This window comes from Rana temporaria, chromosome 8, assembly GCF_905171775.1.
Source record: "Rana temporaria chromosome 8, aRanTem1.1, whole genome shotgun sequence".
In the NCBI taxonomy this organism is placed as follows: domain Eukaryota; kingdom Metazoa; phylum Chordata; class Amphibia; order Anura; family Ranidae; genus Rana; species Rana temporaria.
The window spans coordinates 110,612,292-110,629,905 of NC_053496.1; the positions used below are offsets into that span (position 1 = coordinate 110,612,292).

A 17,614-nucleotide genomic window follows, 5' to 3' on the forward strand; every position below is an offset into this window, starting at 1 on the left:
AGCTATGTCTACATAGAATGTATGCAGGATTTTTTAACCACTTACTGACCGGCTCACGCCAATATACGTTGCTAGAATGGCACTCCTGCGCATACAGACATCTCGCTAAAAATCGCAGATCGTGGCCATTACCAGGAAAAAAAAAAAAAAAATCCCTAAATCGATCCTGTCGTTATTAGACGCGATAACTTTTGTGCAAACAATTCAATATATGCCTATTGCGATATGTTTTAACAAAAAACGTGTAGAAAAATATATATCGCCCTAAACTGATGGATACATTTTTTTTTTTATATATATATTTTTGGAATATGTATTATAGCAGCAATTTTTTCAAATTTTCGCTCTTTTTTTGTTTATAGTGCAAGAAAAAAACGTAGAAGTGATCAAATACCAAATGAAAGCTCTATTTTTGGGGAAAAAAAGGATGTCAATTTTGTTTCTGTCTACACCGTCGCATGACCGTGCACTTCTCTTTCAGCAAATATATGCACATTATTTTTTTCATTTTTTTTTTTAAACAAAATAATGGACTTTAAAGAAATGGTTATATCAGTTGAGCCAGTGGATTGATTACTGGCTGGATCAATAGGTCAGGAAACAATGTATAATAATTTTAAAGTAATCCATAATAATCAGTGAAGCAGACTTTGTGAAACACTGCTGAGATAATTTGTTTTACTGCTATCTGAGGTACAAGTCATTTCTGTCTGTAATAGGAGATGGTGTGAAAATCCATGCCAAGAGAACAACACTTATCGGAGCCCCTTAAACACAGCGTAAGTCTTCCAATGGTGGGAACATGATAGCCTGTCAATGAGAGGACTTCTATTAACACCACATTCCACCATAATCCTCTCTACTCCTGGGTGTCATGGGCATAACAGAATTCACCAAATGACGCTTAAGGAATGTAAAGCCGCTGCTGAGAACTGACAGTGATTGAGCTCCGCACAAAATATGTGATCAACAAACTTCAAATCTAAGTTACTGTTCTGGGACTGGGAAATCTCCCATCTTCAGACATGGACTCATATTACACACGTTTTTATTGATGTTATTCTGCACAAAAACTAGGCCTGATGCCATGGCTAATAGGCTAGAACTATGTGCATTTTGTAGTATTTTCATTCCTTCTTTATATATATTGGTCCACAGAATTGTTAATGTACAATGTAATTGAGAATCTTTACAGAGACCATGTTGCTGATGGGTAACCCCATTTTTACACAGACAAGTAGTTTGTGAGCAGTGGTGTATTTTGGTTTTGTGCTGCCCCAGGCAAGACTAAAATCGGGAACATCCCCATCTAAATTTATCCCACCCCTTCCTGTCCATTGACACACGCTGCCATCCGATCCAATTCCACAAAAAACAGACAGATGCTGGATCTATTCCTCATCTGTCTGGCAGGTCGGATGGCAATGAACAGAACTGCCCTATAGAGGAGAGCAGGCTGTGTACGTGTCCCCTCTGCATAGCGCAGTGGTTCTCAACCTTTTAGTGCCCTGAACCCTTGATAAAATTTTCCTAGTTGTGTGGACCCCTAACAGTAACATTATTTTCGTAGCGTGGGTTGTCTGCACCCAAGGCAAGGCAAGTAATTTGCGCCCCTAACTCACGGACATTTCGTGCTCCCTAAGTCCCCTCCACTCGTACAGTATTAAAACCTCATATGGTACATTTTAGGATGTACCACTCTCTCTTTGTTCTCCTTTCCCTTTTATCTCTCGCTATCCTAATTTCTTTTTTTCCCCCATCCCTCTTTCTAGCTGTCTTTCTTGTTTTTTCTCTTATTCTTTCTCTCCCTTTTTCTTTCTTCCTCCCCCTCTTAGGAAATCAGGAGATAGGATCTCCTCCAGCCCCTCCCACCTCACAATCCTCAGCAGTCAGCTGACCTTTAGTCTCGGGCACCCAGGCATGCCGTAAACTGAATGGGCAGCTGCTAAGAGGCTGAGTGGGCGGCCATGGGCTTTAGGAACAGCCCAGCTGGGTGGCCACGGGCATCAGAGACACCCTGCTGGGTAGCCGCAAAAGGGCTGGGAGAATGGTACGGGCTTCAGGAACAGCCCAGGATTTGGTGAACCCTGGCAAATCATCAATTGACCTCCGAGGGGGTCCTGACCCCCAGGTTGAGAACCACTGGCATAGCTTATGGAAACCCCACCCCCTGCTGAGCAGGCGGATCCGCTTTACAAAGACCGCTGGGTAAAAAGGCTCTTGGTATTTTTTTTTGTTTTATCTATTTACTCTTTTACAATAATTTTTTTCTGTACAGGTACAATTACATTTTTTGCATTTTATATTATTATCATTATTATTATTATTTTATTATAAGGGGTCTAAACAAATTTCTAAAGTCTCTTTTTTGAGACAGATAAAAGGAACCGAAGACAGTCCCTTTCTGTGCAGTCTGAGCTGCATTGTTGATAAATAAGATAGGAGTCTGTATAGAGACTCCTATTTATTCAATAAATAAAATATAGTAATATATGCCTAATCAATCATATGAATGAATGAATGAAAACTTATATAGCGCAGCACATGTGAACTTAATCGCCTCTGGGCGCTTGTTGTTCCTGTCTCCTTTGGTATCAAAAGAGATGAGTCTTGATCTTTCTCCTGAACGTCAAGTGGTTCTCCTCCAACCGAATGCTGGTTGGTAAAGCGTTCCATAGTCTAGGCCCTTGGACCGCGAATCTCCTTTCTCCTTTGGACTTGTATCTGGCTTTGGGTATCTGGAGTAAATTTTGATTGGTGGATCGCAGAACGCGATTGGGATTATGAGCTTTTATTTTTTCGCATAGATAATCGGGAGCATTCCCATAGATACATCTATGCGTTAGACAGAGTGCTTTAAAAGTGATTCTGTCTTTTACTGGTAACCAGTGAAGGGTTCTCAGTGAAGGTGAGATTGATTCCCAAGGTTTTTTCCCAGTCACAAGTCTAGCGGCCGTATTTTGAACGACTTGTAGACGAGCGATTTGGTACTTGGGGAGTCCGAGGTAAAGGGCATTTGCATAGTCCAATCTTGAGTTTACAATAGCTCCCACCACGACCGATATGTCTTCCTTGGGAATAAAAGGAGTAAGTCTGCGTAGTAGGCGCAGCAGATGGTGAGATCCGCTGACTACTGACCCTATTTGTGCGTCCAATGTCATGTGAGAGTCAAAGATGACCCCGAGACTTTTTACTTTGGCGCTAGGGGTGATGATTTTGCCCAGAATGGGCGGGGGGTCCAAGTTGTTGTAGGTTGATTCATACGTTTGGCGTGAAACAGGAGAAGTTCTGTTTTCTCTCCGTTGAGTTTAAGATAACTCTTTGTCATCCAGTCCTCTATCAAAGAGAGGCATGTCTTTAGATTGAGGTGATGATCCTTTTTATTGCAAATGCGGAAATATAGTTGCGTGTCGTCTGCATATGAGTGGTAGAGCAGTTTTTGACTGCTAATAATCTCAAAAAGAGGGCGAAGATAGATGTTGAATAACACCGGCGACAGGGGGGATCCTTGAGGGACTCCGCACGATAATGTGCGTTTCTCAGAAGTGAAAGGTCCTAACTTCACTATTTGCGATCGGTTTTCCAAAAAAGAGGAGAACCAAGATAAATCGCCTTCTGCGACTCTGGCTACTTCAGCTAGCCGAGTCAATAAAAGCTTGTGGTCTACTGTGTCGAAGGCTGCGCTTAGGTCCAACAGAACCAGAAGACAAGATTCTCCTTCGTCTGCGGCCTCGAGAGCGTCGTCCCATATTTTGAGCAATGCGGTTTCTGTCCCGTGTCCAGGCCGGAATCCCGATTGAAATGGGTCAAGTAGGTTGTGGGTATCTAGATGCTGTTGCAGCTGTTGTACCACTACTTTTTCCATTACCTTTGAGAGTACATTTAGGCCTGTTATTGGACGACGGTGGAGTGGGTCCTTGGGGTCCAGGTTGGGTTTCTTCAAGATGGGTCGAATTATACCCTCCTTCAACTGGGAGGGCACTATGCCTTCCCTGAAGGATTGGTTGATAAGCTGCGTGATAGGAGGTGCCAGGATGTCGGCGCATTCCTTCAGCAGTTTAGTGGGGATGATATCATTCGGCGCGGTGCTGTTACGCAGAGTACCGATGATATTTTTAGTGGCATGGATAGAGATAGGTTCCAGCGTGAACTTACCTGGTTGTGGTGAATTACTGCAGGTATTGTGTAAATCATTACGGGGAGGGTTGAGGGGGGAATTTTTTTGCTGAATGCTTTGTCGGATCCCCTCGATTTTATTAATGAAGTAATCCGACAATTCACTGCAAAATTCTTGTGAGTCCGAATTGGGGGCTTCAAGACATCCTGGATTTATGGTCTGAGTGACCAATTTGAAGAGTTCGCGTGGGCGATTAAGGGCGCTGTTGATAGCCTCGGAAAAATAGTTTTTCTTGGCTTTGAAGATTTCTTTGTGGTATTTTCTTGTTGTTGCTTTGTAGACAATGAGGTTCTCATCTTAAGAGCTTCTTTTCCAGGCGGCTTCCGCCCTTCTACGCTCTTGCTTCAGTAATGCCAGTTGGTTGTTGAACCAGCTGGAGTTATTTTTCCGGATGCAGGTTTTACGTTTCGGCGCTATTAAGTCGGCTGACTGTAATAGGGCTGTGTTTATGGTATCCAGCGTTTCTTCAGCCGTTTGATGCGGCTGAATTGTATTTATTTTTTTCCTTAACGTGGCTTTGAAGAGTTCCAAGTGGAGCTTCTTCTGACATCTAGTCCAGTGTGTTGTCACTAGATTTGATGTTTTAGTTAAGGGTGGGAAATCGGAAATAATGAATTTAATTGCATGGTGATCTGTCCATGGCAATGGTTCATTTTCCAAGATTTTTATTTCCAGATCTTGTCTGAAAATAAGATCGAGTGTGTGACCTGAAGCATGTGTGGGCCCACATACTAGTTGTTGTAGCCCTAATCCTTCGAAGTGATCAATGCAGGCGTCGGCAACGGGGTCTTGCGGGGAGTTGGCCCAGAGATTGAAGTCCCCGAGCAGCAAAAGGTGTTTGCTGTTAAGGCTATAGGTGGAGATAAAGTCCGTCAATGATGGGAGAAACTGCGATTTTGGGCCAGGTGGCCTATAGCAGAGTAGAATCCGGACGGTCTCCTGGGAGTTTGTTTGTAGTTGCAGGGTAAGGGTTTCCATGAATGGAAGAGGGTTTTGAAGGACATGTTTAGTGATTGCAAGATGAGTCTTATGGATCACCGCCAGTCCTCCTCCTCTTTGCCCTATTCTGTTTTCAGTTATGATACGATAGTTTTCTGGCACCAGTTCTCCTAGAATGGTGTTGCAGTCGGCTGTAAGCCAGCTCTCTGTAATAAAGAGGCAGTCTAAATCATATTGTAGAATGAAATCATGGATTTCCAGTCGGTGTTTTACTGCCGATCTTGTCTTGATCAAAGCACATGATATATGCTTAGGCTGGGGTACACGGCTGAGATTTTTGATAGTCGATCGATTCTCAAAAGTCGCTCAGTTCTTAGGGCTTTTTTAGTGATGGCTGGTAGTATTGCGGCAAATTGCCTCAGATCCCCAATGGTTTCTGCAGAGTATTGCAGATTAACCATAGTCGCCAAACACCAGGAGGAGGAGGGAGGGGGGATTATCAAGGATTAACTTAATCCTCGATCCTGACTTGGTCCAGAGGAAGGCGAAAAAAACCCTGGTTGTGCTACGCCAATATGCTACGACAGGGAAAAAAATTCCTTCCTGACCCCTTGAGAGGCAATCGGGCGAACCCTGGATCAAGTACAAATGGTATTTGAGAGAGGGGGAGTGGGGCTAGGGTGTTGCAAGATGACCACCACTCTGGCTGCAAAGAGCCAAGGTGGTGACCTCGAGGGGGGGGGGGCAGGGGGGGATTGCCAACTGGTAGTTATTGAGTCAGGAGATGGTGGTAGGTGACCCAATTACAAGGGGGTAGCAGGCTGGTATCTGGAGGGGAGGAGCGGGGAGCCACTCGGTCGCGGCGATGAAAGGGGGGGGATGGGGCCCTACCTATCTACATCCCGTGGGTCACACGTCCTACTCCTAGGAAGCGTGCGCCGGTAGCTGCCGGGATGCAGTTCTAGCCCTAGGGAAGAGGGGGGTCCAGCTGGTGTCCGAGGGGGGGGGGGGGTTGATGAACAGCTGGCAGGTCGTGGCGATGAATCGGGGGGGGGGGGGGGGGGCCCTACCTATCTACATCCCGTGGGCCACACGTCCTACTCCTAGGAGGCGTGCGCCGGTAGCTACCGGGATGCAGTTCAAGCCCTAGGGAAGAGGGGGGTCTTGCTGGTGTCAGGGGGGATTGATGTGCAGCTGGCAGGTGAATGGTGTATCAGGGGGGGGGGTGGGCGCCAAGCCGGTGAATACCGAGTTGCCGCCGGGGGCTCTCAGTATATCAAGAGTTCCAACTTTATTAGCTGCAAGCTTGTTCTGGATCAGTGATTGAAAAAAATAATGAAGACTCCTGTCTTACCTCCTGTTTTAAACTCCAGGTTTTTAACTCAGGCACTTTTGGTCAAAGAATGCACTTCTGGTCAGAGAATCCACATGTGAAGCCACCATCAACTGGGAGCCAGCTCCTCTGGGAGCTGGTACAGCCACTTTATACTCACCTGTGAAGACCTGTGAACAAACCCACACCTGTGAACAATTAAACCCTCCCCTTAATTAACAGAAAGGAGAAGGGAAAAAAAAGCTGTTTAAAAAGTGTCAGAGAAAAAGAGGGGGAAAAAAATCAACCCTTGCAAACAGAAGCAGTTGATAGCAAACTCCAGGTTTTTAACTCAGGCACTTTTGGTCAAAGAATGCACTTCTGGTCAGAGAATCCACATGTGAAGCCACCATCAACTGGGAGCCAGCTCCTCTGGGAGCTGGTACAGCCACTTTATACTCACCTGTGAAGACCTGTGAACAAACCCACACCTGTGAACAATTAAACCCTCCCCTTAATTAGCAGAAAGGAGAAGGAAAAAAAAAGCTGTTTAAAAAGTGTCAGAGAAAAAGAGGGGGAAAAAAATCAACCCTTGCAAACAGAAGCAGTTGATAGCAAACTCCAGGTTTTTAACTCAGGCACTTTTGGTCAAAGAATGCACTTCTGGTCAGAGAATCCACATGTGAAGCCACCATCAACTGGGAGCCAGCTCCTCTGGGAGCTTGTACAGCCACTTTATACTCACCTGTGAAGACCTGTGAACAAACCCACACCTGTGAACAATTAAACCCTCCCCTTAATTAGCAGAAAGGAGAAGGAAAAAAAAAGCTGTTTAAAAAGTGTCAGAGAAAAAGAGGGGGAAAAAATCAACCCTTGCAAACAGAAGCAGTTGATAGCAAACTCCAGGTTTTTAACTCAGGCACTTTTGGTCAAAGAATGCACTTCTGGTCAGAGAATCCACATGTGAAGCCACCATCAACTGGGAGCCGCTTTCACTGCTAGAGTGCTAGTGCTGACTGCTGCAACATGTCTGTGTATCACAGTCACCATTGGGGTCAGGTTCGGGCCGACAAAAACAGCTGTGCTGCGAGTGGGAGGTGATTGAGCAGGGACTAGGGACCACAGCCATGAAGTAAACCAGCCACATTTTCTGATATGGCTTCTATAGTTCCGGCTGCAGGTCCTGCAGGCGCCAGCAGTGATATACATTTGCAATATGCACCCCCCTCCGGCCTCTCTCTCCTTTGGAAAAAGCAGCGGACTAGCGGAGCCTGTATAGCAGCAGGTGGATGGCTGCAAGATCGAGGTGAGCTCTGAGACAGAACTGAGCAGGGCAGGAACATGAAGGATGGACCAAAAAACGCAATTCAAAGCGATATAAGTCCTGCAGGACCCTTTTTTGGTCCGCACCAGAATTGGATCGCATGGGTATTCACACCCATGCAATCTAAATCATGTTTGAACTGACAGTTCGCACTGCAAAATGAGAACTGATCTGGGGGGTGTCATTAACTTTGTATTGACACTCCCAGCGGTTCGCATAAGGGAGTGTGAACTGCCTGCGAGTCCTATGCGATGTGGGACCCCCTGTTGGATTCACATGGGTTCTCGCATTGCATATGTGTGAACCGAGATGGTAAGTTCTTTGATGGTTTGTAACGTGACAGTTGATTAATTTTATCTCCACCACAAGCCTAATGCTGCGTACACACGATAGGTTAGTCTGATGAGAACGGTCTGATGGACCGTTTTCATCAGACCAAACCGATCGTGTGTGGGCCCCATTGGTTATTTATCCATAAGTAAAAAAAATAGGAACTTGTTTTAAAATTATCTGATGGATAAAAAACCTATAGAAAAAAACGATCGTCTGTAGGCACCTTCATCGGTTAAAAATCCACGCATGTTTAGAATCAAGTCGACGCATGCTTGGAAGCATTGAACTTCATTTTTTTCAGCACGTCATTGTGTTTTACGTCACCACGTTCTGACACGATCGTTTTTTTAACTGATGGTGTGTAGGCACGACTGATCATCAGTCAACTTCATTGGATAACTGATGGAAAAATCCATCAGACCGTTTTCACCAGACTAACCTATCGTGTGTACAGGGCATTAGGGTTCTATAAGAAACTGGTTGGCGGCTAGACGTTAATTCAGGCCTGCAGGTTTAAGCTGTCTTTTCAAATTCAAAATTGTGATCATTTGTCTAAATTGACCGCTGGATTAATTAGACTCCCTGCAAAGCAAGCACACAATAATCACCTGTTCTGATGGCCACACGGCTGTGTTGAAGAGATAATCTTGCTGGAAAATCTTGCAATGAAGCCTCGTACACACAACCGAGTTTCTCAGCAAAAACCAGCAAGAAACTTGCTGTTTTTTTTTTTTTTTGCCGAGGAAACCGGTCGTGTGTACACTTTTCGATGAGGAAACTGTCGAGAATCTCGTCGAGCCAAAAAGAGAGCATGTCTTCTTTTTTCCTCGACATGTGGGCACATGTTCTGCCACCAGCAAGATATTAACTACTTACCTACAGGACATTTTCCCAGCCCAGCCCCTGCCCAGCCTATTTTTCAGCTTTCAGAGCTGTCACATTTTGAATGACAATTGCGCGGTCATGCTACACTATAACCATGTGAAATTTTTATAATTTTCTTCAGACAAATAGAGGTTTCTTTTGGTGGTATTTCATCACTGCTGGGATTTTTATAAAAAAAAACATCCACATCCCATTCGCATAGCAGGAGAATGTGACTGGCTCCCTTTGGAGCCAGTTCACATATCCGTGCAGCAGGTCCGTTGCGAATCGCTGGAAAAACGTGTGTCTTTGTTGGTCCGTTTCAGGTCCAAATTCAGCCCAAAATGCGAGCTGAAATCAGACCTAAAACGGTTTCTGTAAGTAAATTTTGTAAATAAGTAATTTTTCTCCTTCACTGATGTGCGCTGATGAGGCAGCACTGATGGGCACTTATGAGGTGGCAATTATGGGCACTGATTAGGTGGCCCTGATGAGAAGGCACTAATATTCTGCACTTATGGGCACTGACAGATGGAACTGGGTGGCACTGGTGGGCACTAATAGGTGGCACTGATGGGTGGCACTAATGGGCATTGATGGGTGGCACTGATAGGCAGCACTGATGGGCACTAAAAGCCAGCTCTGCCTGGCATTGCTAATGATCACTGATTGCTGGCTCTGGTGGGCACTGATTGTTGGCACTGGTGGGCACTAATTGCTGGCACTTCTGACGCTCTAATTTAATCAGGGCACTGATCATCAGTGCCCTGATTAAATCTCTTACTGTCCCCTACAAGGAGATGCTGCTGATCAACTCTCTCCGCAAATAGGTCATAAGTCTATGGCAAAGCGCAGCCAACCCACTGCCCTTTGTCAAGGTACACTGTGCTGTGGCCAAAGCACAGATGATCAGTTTGCCCTGTACACACGATCAGAATTTCCGCTGGGACTAAAATCCGATGGAATTTTCTGTCGGAATTTCTTTCAAGCTGTCTTGCATACACACTGTCAGACCAAATTCCGACCGTCCAAAACGCAGTGACGTAAAACACTGCGACGAGCCGAGAAAAATAAAGTTCAATGCTTCCGAGCATGCGTCGACTTGATTTTGAGCATGTTTTTTTCTCCATCGGAGTTCCACACAGACGGTTGAAATTTTCGATAGGATTTTTTTTCCATCGGAAAAAAATAAAACTTGTTCTATTTCTAAAGTCCGACGGAAAAAAGTCCAATGGGGCCCCCACGCGGAATATCTGATAAAAAAATGATGTCTGACTTTTTTAATCGGAAATTCCGACTGTGTGTACAAGGAATTAGATTATTGCTTACATGGAAGTGTAAGCAACCTCAATGTCTGAGGCCCCGTACACACGAGAGGATCCATCCGCTGGAATTGATCCGCGGACCGGCTCCAGCAGATAGATCCCCTGGTGTGTACAATCCAGCGGATCTGTTTCCGCGGATTTGTATCCCCTGGGATGGATTTCAAGCGGACAAAAATTTGAAGACATGCTTTCAAATCTATCCGCTTGAATCCATCCCAACGGATTGATCCGCTGGTCTGTACAGACTCACCGGATCAATCCGTCCGAATGGATCCCCCGCATGTGTCGTAATGATTAGACGCATGCGTGGAATTCCTTTTATGACAGCGTCGCGCACGTCGCCGCGTCATCATCGCGGCGACGTCGCGACACGTCATCGCGAGGGGATTCTGTGCGGATTTCGATCCTATGGTGAGTACACTCCATCGGATCCAAATCCATGGAAATCCTCGAGAGGATTTATCCGCGGAAACGGTCCGTTGGACCGTATCCGCGGATAAATCCTCTCGTGTGTACTAGGCCTTAAAGGAACACTTGACAATTGATTGCTGTAAGCTAGAGCATTTAAATATCACTTACCTCGTTTTTCCTTTTGACCTCCAAAATCCAGTAATCCAGGTTTGAAAATGCCATTTCCTGTCACTCCTCCTCTTGCTTTCCACCAGCATCTGAGCCGTTTTGCATGGTGGAAAGCAGAATGTGCTCACCGCCTCCCTATGACTACAGCCCTGCGTGAAGATGCTCTCTTATCCCTCACAGGCATGAAGGCTAAGCCTAATGGGAACTGTAGATCCCATTAGGCCGTGATGTAGCAAGAATGAATGCGCACCGCAAACCAGGAAGTCAGTGAGAATAATGATTCAGGAGTGACGGAGGTGAATAAAACGCTCGATTTCAACAGGTATCAAACTAGTTATAATGCAAACATTACTTTTTACTTTATCAGCTACTGTCAGACTTTAATTTAAGAGGAAAATATTTTTGTCTTTACAACCCCTTTATGTATAGATAATATTGTATATGCAGCAGCAGATGTATCAGTTGGCTTGTGAACTAAATGATTTCTTTATTCTGCCAGATGGCCTCCTTCTCTGAGCTTTCTCTGTCCTTGGACTTTCTCCAGTCCCATTTCCTAGCTGGAAACGTCCTGCCTATCATCAGGTGCTGTCCTTCAGGATATCTATAAAGATAGGAGAGTGGAGAGTGCACAGCCTCTCCAGCTAGGAAGGCCGGACTGCACATCCCATCGACTATGATACCTGCGACTCTCAAACTATGTTGTGGTATATCTCATCAGCCTCTCCGCAGCGTGACCGGTACTGTATCTCATTCTTATCTTTGTATATGCAAGCCTGTCATATGTATTCTTTTTTTGTATGGCTCATGTCTGACATTATAACAAACATATTTTACTTAGAATGACATTTTCATTTTATTTTAAAGGATAATCATGTTTCTAAAACACAATTGGGTTGATTTACTAAATCTGGAGAGTGCGATATCTGGTGCAACTCTGCATAGAAGCCAATCAGCTTCCAGGTTTTATTGTCAAAGCTTATTTAAACAAGCTGAAGTTAGAAGCTGATTGGCTACAATGCCCAGCTGCACCAGATTTTAAACTCTCCAGTTTTAGCAAAACAACCCCAATAAGCTCTTTTAATATTCAATGATACAAAGAAATGTTGAAAATATAAACTTACTTCGCTTTACTTGTGCTTTTAGGCTGCATTCACACCTGGAGCGTCGGTCGGTAATTTTTTTTTTCTGCGTTTTTTTCGCGCGTATTCATGCTTATTTGCGCGTTTGCATACAGCGTTGTCCGACGTTTTTGTACTTCGACGTTTTTTATTTTAGCCAATAGGAAAAATTATCATCTTTTCATCACTTGTTGCTATGTTGGTAGATTTTTTTAATCTTCTGCCTGGGTGAAAAGTTCTATTGATTAAAGCGACAAAACGCCCGTAGCAAACGCTCGTTGTCGCGCAAGTCGCTTGAATCGAGCGTTTCCATTACTTTCTATGGGAAATGGAAACGCTCAAATACGCCCAAACCGCCCGATACGCGCAACAAAAAAGGGTCCGGAACTTGTTTGAGCTACAGGCGTTCGGCGTTCGGCGTGGAGATGTGAACGATCTCCATAGAGAATAATGTTATTTTTTCCCCTATAGCGTCTTTGAGCGTCGCGCTTCAGGCGACAAAACGCCTAGGTGTGAATGCAGCCTAAGACCTGTCATCAGAAGTCCTGGATAGTGTAAATATTGCTTTGTTTACAGTCAGCCTTGTCTGTGCAGATCAACCGTCAATGTAGGGAGAGACCTGTCTGCAGACCAGGACTGAAAAGAACAGGGAAGATATCTTCTTCTTAAAGGGGTTGTAAAGGTTTGTTTTTTATTTTCTAAATAGGTTCCTTTAACCACTTAAAGAGGAGTTCCACCCAAATTTGGAACTTCCTCTTAACCCACTCCTCTCCCCCTTACATGCCACATTTGGCATGTAATTTTTTTGGGGGGGGAGTGGGGGCTTCAGCACGAGTGGGACTTCCTGTCCCACTTCCTCCTTCCTGTAGGCGACTAAGCTTATTCGCCTTTAGGAAGTGGCTGCTGTAGGCGATCGCCTAGGACACATCACAGGTCCTAGGCGATCTCCTGGCCAATTACACGGCGCGGCGCCGGGCCGCGCCGCTCGCGCATGCGCAGTGGGTGCCCGGCCGTGAAGCCGAAAGCTGTCACGGCCGGGTGCCCACACTGAAAATGAAGACGCCGGCCGGGGAGGGGGGGAGAGGAGCGGAGCCCCGGCCGGCGCGTCGCTGGAGCGCTGGAGCAGGTAAGTGCCTGTTTATTAAAAGCCAGCAGCTACACTTTTTGTTGCTGCTGACTTTTAATAAACATACAAATGGCTGGAACTCCCCTTTAAGGACCGGACCAATATGCTGCTAAAAGACCCAAGGTGTTTTTTTACAATTTGGCACTGCGCTGCTTTAACTGGTAATTGCATGGTCATGCAATGTTGTACCGAAACAAAACTTGCGTCCTTTTTCTTCCCACAAATAGAGCTTTCTTTTAATGGTATTTGATTGCCTCTGCGAGTTTTATTTTTTGCGATATAAACGGAAAAAGACCGTAAATTTTGAAAAAATAATGATTTTTCTTATAACAAAAAGTAAAAAATATCTAAAAAACTAAATTTTAGTCAAACATTTAGACCAAAATGTATTCAGCCACATGTCTTTAGTAAAAAAAATCGCAATAAGCGTATATTTATTGGTTTTCGCAAAAATTATAGCGTCTACAAACTAGGGTACATTTTCTGGAATTTGCACAGCTTTTATTTTATGACTGCCTCATTTCAGTCTCATTTCTTGAGGTGCTAAATGGCAGGGCAGTACAAAACCCCCCCAAATGACCCCATTTTGGAAAGTAGACACCCCAAGGAAACTGCTGAGAGGCATGTTGAGTCCATTGAATATTTTTTTTTTTGTCCCAAGTGATTGAATAATGACAAAAAATTTTTTTTTACAAAAAGTTGTCACTAAATGATATATTGCTCACACATGCCATGGTTATATGTGGAATTGCACCCCAAAATACATTCTGCTGCTTCTTCTGAGTACGGGGATACCACATGTTTGGGACTTTTTGGGAGCCTAGCCGCGTACGGGGCCCTGAAAACCAAGCACCGCCTTCAGCATTTCTAAGGGCGCAAATTTTTGATTTCACTCCTCACTACCTATCACAGTTCCGAAGGCCATAAAATGCCAAAATAGCACAAAACCCCCCCCAAATGACCCCATTTTGGAAAGTAGACACCCCAAGCTATTTGCTGAGAGGCATGTCGAGTCCATGGAAGATTTAATATTTTGACACAAGTTCGGGAATATGACAAACTGATTTTTTTTTTTTGCACAAAGTTGTCACTAAATGATATATTTCTCACACATGCCATGGTTATATGTGGAATTGCACCCCAAAATACATTCTGCTGCTTCTCCTGAGTACAGGGATACCACATGTGTGGGACTTTTTGGGAGCCTATCCGCGTATGGGGCCCCGAAAACCAAGCACCGCCTTCAAGATTTCTAAGGACATACATTTTTGATTTCACTCCTCACTACCTATCACAGTTTTGAAGGCCATAAAATGCCAAGATGGCACACGACCCCATTTTGGAAAGAAGACACCCCAAACTATTTGCTGAGAGGCATGTTGAATGTTGAGTCCATGGAATATTACATTTTTTTTGTGATTGAATAATGACCAAAAAAAATTATTGACAAAACGTTGTCACTAAATGATATATTTCTCACACATGCCACGGTTATATGTGGAATTGCACCCAAAAATACATTCTGCTGCTTCTCCTGAGTACAGGGATACCACATGTGTGGGACTTTTTGGGAGCTTAGCCGCGTACGGGACCCCGAAAACCAATCACCACCTTCAAGATTTCTAAGGACATAAATCTTTTTTTCACTCACACAAATCTTGAAGGCGGTGATTGGTTTTTGGGGTCCCGTACGCGGCTAGGCTCCCAAAAAGTCACACACATGTGGTATCCCTGTACTCAGGAGAAGCAGCAGAATGTATTTTGGGGTGTAATTTCACATATAACCATGGCATGTGTGAGAGATATACCATTTAGTGACAATGTTTTGTAATTTTTTTTTTTTTTTTTTTGGTCAATATTCAATCACTTGGGGCAAAAAAAAAAAATATTCCATGGACTCAACATGCCTCTCAGCAAATAGCTTGGGGTGTCTTCTTTCCAAAATGGGGTCATTTGGGGGGAGGGGGGTTGTGTGCCATCCTGGCATTTTATGGCCTTCAAAACTATGATAGATAGTGAGGAGTGAAATCAAAAATGTATGCCCTTAGAAATCTTGAAGGGGATGCTTGGTTTCGGGGCCCCGTACGCGGCTAGGCTCCCAAAAAGTCCCACACATGTGGTATCCCCGTACTCAGGAGAAGCAGCAGAATGTATTTTGGGGTGCAATTCCACATATAACCATGGACCCCCGACCCACGTCTAGGCAGGGACGTACAGGTACGCCAATGTGCCATTCTGCCTAAATATATGTACATGCGGCGGTCCGGAAGTGGTTAAGCTAGTGCATTGTTGGTTCACTTGCCTTTTCCTTGCCTTTTCCTTCGATTTCCCTTCTAAATGTTTTTTTTTTCTTTGTCTGAATTTCTCACTTCCTGTTTCTTCTCAGTAAGCTTGCCACCATCATCAGGCTGGGGGTTAGTCAGCCAGAACAGATTACTGAGTAGGAACAGGAAGTGAGAAATTCAGACAAAGAAAACAAAGAAAAAAAACATTTAGAAGGCAAATCGAAGGAAAAGGTAAGTGAACCAACAATGCACTAGCTTAAAGGAACCTATTTAGAAAATAAAAAACTAACCTTTACAACCCCTTTGAGTCAAACTATCATTTACGGCTAGGAGCCCTAAATTATGTTTTTAAATGCAAGTTCACTCAAATATACATGGAAAAGCAGATAACCCTCCCCTGCCTGCCTATGCTCCATCCCAAATCAGAATGTACAGACAGAAATACATACCTCCCAACTCTATGAGGGACCTCTATTAAGTATGTAGCCATAGGACACACCCCCTGTCACTCTTTCATTTTCAGAATGTCAGGAACTGTTGAAATGGTAATTAATTTGGCTTGTCAGGGGATACTGCACTTTGCACATCATTGTTGCTTTGTGTATTGCATTATTATATTAGACCAGGGGTCGCCAAACTTTTTAACCACTTCCATACCGGGCACTTACGCCCCTTCCTGCCCAAGCCAATTTTCAGCTTTCAGCACTGTCGCACTTTGAATGACAATTGCGCGGTCGTGCTACACTGTACCCAAACAATTTTTTTATCATTTTGTTCCCACAAATAGAGGTTTCTTTTGGTGGTATTTGATCACCTCTGCGGTTTTTATTTTTTGCGCTATAAACAAAAGAAGAGTGACAATTTTAAAAAAAAAACAATATTTTTTACTTTTTTATTTAATAAATATCACAATTTTTTTTTAAAAAACTTTTTTTTTCCTCAGTTTAGGCCGATACGTATTCTTCTACATATTTTTGGTAAAAAAAATCGCAATGATCATATATTGATTGGTTTGCGTAAAAAGTTATACCTTTTACAAAATAGCTGATAGATTTATGGCATTTTTATTTTATTAATTTTTTTACTAGTATTGGCGGCGATTTGCGATTTTTTTACTGTCACCGTGACATTGCGGCGAACACATCGGACACTTTTGACAAGTTTTTGGCGCCATTCACATTTATACAGCGATTAATGCGATAAATATGCACTAATTACTGTATAAATGTGACTGGCATTCAAGGGGTTAACACTAGGGGGTGAGGGAGGGGTTAATATGTATACCTGAATTGTGTTCTAACTGTGGGGGAAGGGGGGTGACTGGGGAAGGTGACCGATCTGTGTCCCTATGTACAAGGGACACAGATCGGTCTCCTCTCTCCCCTGACAGGACGTGGAGCTCTGTGTTTACATACAGAGCTCCACGTCCCTGCTCTGTTGTTACCGATCGCGGGTACCTGGCGGACACCGCGACCGCCAGGCACGCGCATCGGCATCTCGGGGACGCGCCGGGCGCGCGCCGCCGCCAGCGCGCTCGCGCGCCCCCAGTGGCCGGAGGAATACAGGACGTCAATTGACGTCCTGTTGAATATTCAGAGTCACCGTGGAGCCGTCATTTGACGATGGCCCGGTACTCTAGTGGTTAAACAAAGGGCAAGTTTCTTGTCCTTCAGACTTTAGGAGGGCCAGTGGGAGTAGAAAGTAGAAGTGCCTTGGACTTGGTGGTTAGTGGGAGTAAACAAATTACAGTGTGTCTGTGATCAGTAGGAGAAGGAGAAATAGTACCCCATCATGGGAGGAATAGTGCCCCAACACTGGTATCAGTGGGAGGAATTCACCCTCTCTATTTGTCCTTTTTATCGTTATCACCAAGAGTTAAAGAGAAAGAACATCAATCATTTGGGGTTGTTGCCAGAAAAGGAATACAGGGGTTCTGGTGACAGCAATGGATTCTCTCACTTTGGGGAGATTTCCTCTCACTTCCTGCTTAGGTTATGGGACAGGAAATGAAGGGAAATCTCCCCAATTGGACACAGAGGGCAAAAAACTCATAGAATTCACTAGGCATCATAGCAGCATATTTTGTAATTTTTTTCTTTGGGAAAAATTATGCAGCAACTGGGGTTACTGGGCGTACCATATGCCTGCAAATACATTCAGGCGCCTTTAGGTTTACAAAACCTGTGTAATGGGAAGAGCTATCCAAACATTTTATTCAACTTGTATGTAATA

At 44.3% G+C, this 17,614-nt stretch overlaps 1 protein-coding gene across 1 annotated transcript in view; it reads left to right on the plus strand.

Moving 5' to 3' along the window:
* Positions 1–11,494: 11,494 nt before the first annotated feature.
* The window catches only part of LOC120908964 (steroidogenic acute regulatory protein, mitochondrial-like), a 30,482-nt gene continuing 24,362 nt past the window's right edge, over positions 11,495–17,614 (plus strand). Inside the window, exon 1 of the mRNA XM_040320505.1 lies at positions 11,495–11,590. Within this exon, the coding sequence (XP_040176439.1) occupies positions 11,527–11,590 (64 nt within the window). The 5' untranslated portion in view covers positions 11,495–11,526. The remainder of the gene's footprint in view (positions 11,591–17,614) is intronic.